This window comes from Scomber japonicus, chromosome 3 (genome assembly GCF_027409825.1).
Source record: "Scomber japonicus isolate fScoJap1 chromosome 3, fScoJap1.pri, whole genome shotgun sequence".
Lineage (NCBI taxonomy): Eukaryota > Metazoa > Chordata > Actinopteri > Scombriformes > Scombridae > Scomber > Scomber japonicus.
Window position 1 is genome coordinate 16,465,095 of NC_070580.1, and position 7,016 is coordinate 16,472,110.

At 38.7% G+C, this 7,016-nt stretch overlaps 1 protein-coding gene across 1 annotated transcript; it reads left to right on the forward strand.

Moving 5' to 3' along the window:
- The first annotated feature begins 3,919 nt into the window (after window positions 1-3,919).
- olfml3b (olfactomedin-like 3b) lies at window positions 3,920-7,016 on the forward strand. The gene is given in 4 exon segments (XM_053316311.1): window positions 3,920-4,027; window positions 4,030-4,152; window positions 5,124-5,409; window positions 6,232-7,016. Coding segments are annotated over 4 exon segments (1,302 nt in total).

Genomic DNA, 7,016 nt, shown 5'->3' on the forward strand with positions numbered 1-7,016 from the left:
ACATAGATAAACAGTGTAAAAAGTGTTTATGACCTTTCACTGGAATACTGTAACATGATCATTACTGTATGAACTCATAAAGATTTTGATTATTGTTTAAAATTGGATTATAGATACAGTTATTATAGTAGTAGTGTCTTAATAGTAGCAGCACTAGCAGCAATTTTAGTATTATTATATCCAAAGTGAATGCAATAAATAAGATGATCATAATTATTCCACTTTCAAACAGACAAATCCAGTAGGCCTATACATTAAGCCTAACTGTGTCCGCCCATACTTTGTCACTGTTTGCACCCTTCTTACAGTTACAGCTCTGTGAGCTGCAGATGGGCTCTGACATTGGTTGGAGACACAGAGACAGCCCGTCCAGGACGAGCCCCCTCCTAAGTGGGTCCACAGATATCTAAGTTGAATGCAGAATCAATATGAAATTACATAAACTTATTCAAATGGATGTAATTGAAAAAACAAAGCTATTGAAGCTTAGGTTTCACTCATTCCTGGAGGTCACTATACTGTATACAGTCATTCCTCCAAGATAAATGTATCATACAAAATCATTGGAGTTTAATGTGCTTCAATGAGCTGCTGTTGACTTTTACTACTGTTGACTTTCAACTATTTCTATGCTACTACCATGTCTAATTTAGATTTGTGTTTCATTTTTGCAAAAACGCTTTCATTCTCTTTACACTTTCATTCTCTTTACATAAAAATACATAAACCTTAAATATTCAAATCAACCATCCTTATACAAACAAACCTTAACTAATGATGGCGCGAGGTGGGATAAAAAACAGTCATAAACATGTTCCAGGATTTAGAATTACTATAGTGTAAATAACCAAGGGTACAATAGCCCTTTAGATGCGTAATGTTAAACAGCATCAGTGCATGAAGATGAGATAGCCTGGGAGCCCACTGGCAGAATTACAAATGAGTTTCTACTCTGTACAATAGACTACTGTCGGCAAGAGGAAATGACTTTCACACTGGCACAAACCACTTCATGAACAGTGCAGTGTCATTAATGATCCTCAAGTCTTAAAAGTTGCCAGTAGAAATGAAGGCATACAAGCTGCAGCACATCTTTCTGGGCTTTGTGAGGCTGGGCTTTTATGTTTTCAGGTTGGTAAAGTGATTTGTATCAGTAACTTGATAAACAGAGAAACTGAATGATGAATGTTTCTTGTCATGGTGGAGTCTCTTTACTTGAACAATTGCTGGTCAAATCCTGTCATTTTTGTGATCTTTAGTTTTATCAGTAATTCTTCCACACATCAGACATCGGAACAAAACACACAAAATACAGAAGCTCCTCCCTGCTTTGAGGTTCCTGGTTTGATGTGATCAGTGAGTGATATTACAAAGATAAACTCCACCATGTCATGATAGGGTCAGTGGACTGTGCGTGGGCAGACACACTGCAAATATGAAAAACAAAAGCAATTGTAGTTTGTGCAGAGTGAAAATAATACTGTTTTTATTTGCAGATTCCATTCAGGGTTTTAGAAGCACACAGTGAAACTTTTTTACATTTACATAATAACATGTGAGACAGAGCATGAATGAACACAGTGACTTCAGTATTTAAGCAGCTGTAAACCGTCTGAGTTTCATAGATTGTAAAAACTGCTTACTTTTCTGCTGGACATTACATCATGCTGTCTTAAGCCAAAATGGAATGAAACACACACGTGTCCACCTTAAAAGGACAGGACGATCGTATCAATTATAGCATGAACACAGTCTGTCCCAGAATGGGTTTAAATATACACATACACAGTAATCAGTCTGTGCTGAGTTTTAGAACCAACTGGAAAAACACAGTAATCCAAACTTTGTTGAAAAAGAGATGTGCAGTGATGTAATTTACTCTTCTTGGCTTACTGATTTTTTAAAGAGCAAGGTGGTTGTAATTACAGGGGAGACCAGAGACAGTTTTAACGCTATTTCCTATTGCCCCAGTAATTCACCATTCATCCAACCAACAACTGTTTTGGTTTTGTTGATGTCTGAGAGACATCTGTCCCAGTATTACTGCAGCAGCTGGAAACATGGCAGACACATCTATAACACAAAAAATATTTAACATATGAATCCAGCATATATATTTCCTTTTTCCACAACTTTGTTATATTTTAGGTTTACATGACTACTTAAAGTGCTTAACAAATGAAAGTAGAGAAGAGTAGACAATTTAAACAACAGTTAAAATCTTATAATTCATTTTTTTCAGTTGCTTTGGCACATTTCACACGTTTTCATCACTGAAGATGCATTTACCAAAACAGCTCATAAATTCAGCAAAACACTATAGTTAGCCTGCAAAAGGCCTTAACTTATCCAAAACATTTCATTCATGTTTCAAAATTAGGTTATTGTGTCAATGAATAAATCATTTCTACCTAAATGAGACGTTTCTTTGACACTGTGTAAAACCAAAGTGGTCAAAATGTTTAGATGTTTAGTTTAAATGAGAGGAGTCTGGGAGGACGTTCCTTATCATCATCATGTCTAAACAGTCTTGCCCATCATGTTTTCTTGGTGTACCAGATTGTTATTTTTCTGAGGCTAACTGATGGCTATTGCGTATCAACGTGACTAATCTTCAGACACTGATTTCATCCTTTGCAGACTTCTGATGGTAGGTCATCACAAGCAGCATTCATTGCAGAAAGCAAAGGGATTTGTCAACGTCCATACTCATAACTTGCATACCATTGGTTGACCTAAGATGTGAGAAACTCCCAACTCCCTATTTAGTGAAGTTTGAGTTTCACCTGACAACAGATTTATCAGACTTTACAACAATTTCATATCAGTGCTATTTATGAAACATGGGCTTGGCCGATTTTGACAATTAAATGGACTATTCTGTATGTGATGACTTAAACAATGAAAGAACATATTTTTGAGAGTAACACTATTCAACTGAGAAGAAATACAGTAACATTGTTTTGACAACTTCAACTGTCATTAAAGTATTGAGCCAAAGCAAATGAGAAAAAGCGGAAGAGAGACGCAGGGAAACAAGAAGTAAAATAATAAACAGAAGCAGAGTAATAATAATACATATTAGAGCAACAACAGTAATAATCATTACTATAACCACTTTAACCACCATCACCTTAATTGTTTTAATCCTGTAAGATTAAGCAATAGTGTACATAATGAAGAAATGTCAGTGGAGGAGTAATAGACTCTGTGATTCTAATTAATCCATTCATAAGTTTCAGTATAATATCCAAGAAAATCAGAATGGTTGATGCCCCTGGGAACTTCTCATTATAACTTAATATGACTCAAAAATGTGTTTTTCTGTTCCTGTATGCAACTTACATGAATGTGATTTGGAAACTCAAAACCTCCAGTGAACAAATGCTGAGAATGCACTTCACAATGAAGCAGGAGACTTCTTGTGTACCGTTATTACATTTTTGACATGAAAAAATATTTGCATATTTATAGATTCTGCATTTTTTAAATAAGGAAGATATTGGTGGACAAATAATATGAAACATAAAGTATTATTCAAAGAAGAGTATTTGATTTACATCTTAAAACATGTCTGTAGGAGGCTTTGGAATTAGGCTGATTTTCTATTCTGATTAAAATATACTGTGCAGAGTTTCCTTTTCCACACTACTACGGAGCTCATTGACTCCTGAGCCCCACCTACATTAAGCCTCCTATATAATGTGTGCTCCTTTGCCACATCTATTTGCTGTTTTCCTTTTTTTTAATTAATATATTAATTTTTAAGTACTTCTACTCTTTAAACCCATACATGTAGTTAAACATCAGATGACACATTTGTTTGTTCTTATCTCTGCAAACCAGGTAAAAAGCTGAAGCAGGAGTAGGAAGGACTGGCTCATGTCTCTTTGAGACTTTGTGCCTTCATCTCCACCAGATGTTAGTGACTCCTCCCAGAGAGCTCAGCGAAACATTCCAGCCCACCTCTGGGACTCTGCTGGCTCCTTCACACACTCTCACTGAACTCCAGTCAGGAGCTTACAGTAACAGAAGCGACTGACCTGACACAAAATGAGAGGACTTGTTGTCTTGGTAACTTTGGCCTGCTTCACCAGTGCTCAGCACCAAACGCTGATTGACTACTTGGAGCGGAGGCTGCTTGCTATAGAGGTAAGACTCACTTTACCTTCCTGCCGAGCCCTGGGCTCCAGAGTCCCTCTGAGAGGAAACTTTCAGGGACAGGGCATAGGCAATGGAATGCAGATGTGGGTAAATCCAGGGGAAAATCCTGGAAAACTGAGCTCTCACAAATGTATAGGGAGTGAGTCTTACCAAGGTAGAAATGCAGTTTAAAAGTTTCATCAGTCTTGATATGCATATATGATGTAAAAACTGCAGTCCAAAATTACATTATTAAAAAAAGTTGATATAGCTGTAGAATTTGTCTGTTAAAGATGATCAAGTAAAAGTCAGTCTCAGCATGTGCCAGATTAAACATTTCTTAGAGGATTTCCTGCCTGTGTGGAAACTTATTTCTGTGATGTCACTTAATTTAAGGAACAGGCCACTGCTAAATAACCAGTAATAGCTCGCCATGTGGATCTTGCCATTCAGTTATACTGTTTTAACACTGCTGTTTTGTTTGTATCAAAAGGGTTAGGGTTAGGGTTTTTATAACACATGATCTACTGTCTTTCATACCAGGTCTATAGTCCTTTTTACATGGATTATTACAGTAAACTATATCTACATTCCTCAGCCTCTGTGTTGCTGGAAAATAGTGTCAGACTTCGCTGATCACCTGTAGAGAAAGTCTATCCTTAATAGGGAGGTCAGAGGTCAGAGTGCACGACAGGGCAGCACCCGCAGTGAGTGAGCTGGTGTTTTTCTGAAGGATATTTGAGCAGGGTAGATGTTTGCCACGTTTGGGCTGAACCTGGCTGTTTGAAAGATGAGTCTCCTACTTATTATGCCTTTCTGTCCCAGTCTATTCACTAAACATGATAATAACATCAAATTATGGCCTTTTGAGTGAATTCAATACTTTCTGGAAATGTATTTACATTCCCTATAGAACACATATTATAAGAAAATTAAAAAATTCAGATATAACTAATCTTTGTCCCCTTATTTAAAAACAGGACCGTATCTCTCTGTGGCATGAGCAGACCACTCGCTATGCCTCAGAGCTGCGGGAGCTAAAGCAGCAGATGGTTTCCCAGCTGGAGAACCTGGACAAAGAGAAAGAAATACTGCGAATAAATCTAGACAGCGTGGGGACTCGGGTGGACCGGGTGGAGCGTGAACTGGACTACTTGGAGACCCAGAATGGGGCTCAGCCATGTGTGGATGTGGACGACAAGCTGATAGAGCAACAGGTGACTCTGGTGAAGGAGAAGCAGAAGGCCAAATATGCAAAACTCTCAGGTGAGATGTGGTGCTCTTAAACTACACGACTAACCTGTTTACCAGAATACACTGTGTGTATTAATGTGCAACAATTAGGATGAACCTGAAAATGAATAACTTCATATGACCAACAACTAAAAAACAAAGTATTGCATTTATAATCATTTGAATTGAGACATGAATAGAAATTTGTTCATACACAGTTCACCTAATCTATGCCTGCAGTGTACATCCAGTAGAGTTTATATTTTAGGAAATATAATTTTGAAGTTACAGATTAATGACACATGTAAAACCTGAATGAAACATAATGTACGAAGCTGATTCCATAGTGAATGGTTTGATGAGTATGAAAATGATATATAATTTGATATGTTGTGGGCTTTCAACAGCTGCTGTCTGGGATATTTTGGACATGTCTTTATTAGAGGGCACTCTCCTCCACCATCATCAAATCACTAAATCAGGCACAGATTTTAAATTACAAAGAGGTCAGGTTTAATTTAAATAACTAGTACACAGATCATGAAAGCTGATATTGGCCAAAAGCCTTACGGTGACATTCAATGTTGGTTTTCCTTAGATTTGTCACCCATTTGTATAAACCATGAACAAATAAGGCAAAGACAAGAGAAACACATCATACAATCTGTCAGTAAACATGTCTCCAAGCTGTAGATTGTTTCAGATTATTTAGTGAAGTCTGTCTTAAGTAACATAAACAAGGACTTGACTTGGACCTCAAGGACTTGGGACTGGTCCAAATTACTTTAGACTTGACTTGTTCCACTTCTTATATTTTTAAATGACATCATGCAATGCCTGTCACTCTTATTTCAGACTGCAGAGACATGATCTCCAGTATAAAAGCCATGAAGATCTTGAAGCGAGTTGGAGGGCCGAAGGGCATGTGGACCAAAGACACCAGCAGGGGCTCTGGGAAGGTGTACATTTTTAACGGGACAGATGAAGACACCATCTATGAGTTTCCCACCATACAAGACTTCAGCCGTTCGTCGAGCATGTCTCTGTCGAAGCAGATGAAGTTGCCATCCGCCTGGAAAGGAACAGGTCATGTAGTCTACAACAATTACGTGTATTACATCAATCAGGTCGAAGAGGTGAAGGTGGTCAAATATGACATGAAGAACAGCTCTGTGGCAGACAGTGCAGTGTTCCCTGTCCAGGACCATGTCCCAGTGTACGGACTGACCCCTGAGACGGCGATGGACTTGGCTGTGGACGAGGAAGGCCTGTGGGCCATTTATGCCACACGTCAGAACGAGGGGCACATCTCTCTGGCTAAAATGGATGCCAGCTCGCTGGACATTGAGCAGATGTGGGACACAAACTGTCCAAGAGATAATGCAGAGGCAGCCTTCGTCATCTGCGGCACACTGTATGTGGTGTACAACACCAAGCACCCCGGCCGTTCACGCATCCAGTGTGTGTTTGACGTCAATGACATGGTGACCAATGAAGACGCACCACTGGTTTACTTTCCGAAACGTTATGGAGCTCACTCTAGTCTGAAGTACAACCAACAGGAGCAGCTGCTCTACGCCTGGGATGACGGCTACCAGATTCTCTACAAGCTTGTCATGAAAAAGAAACTCGAGGTTTGA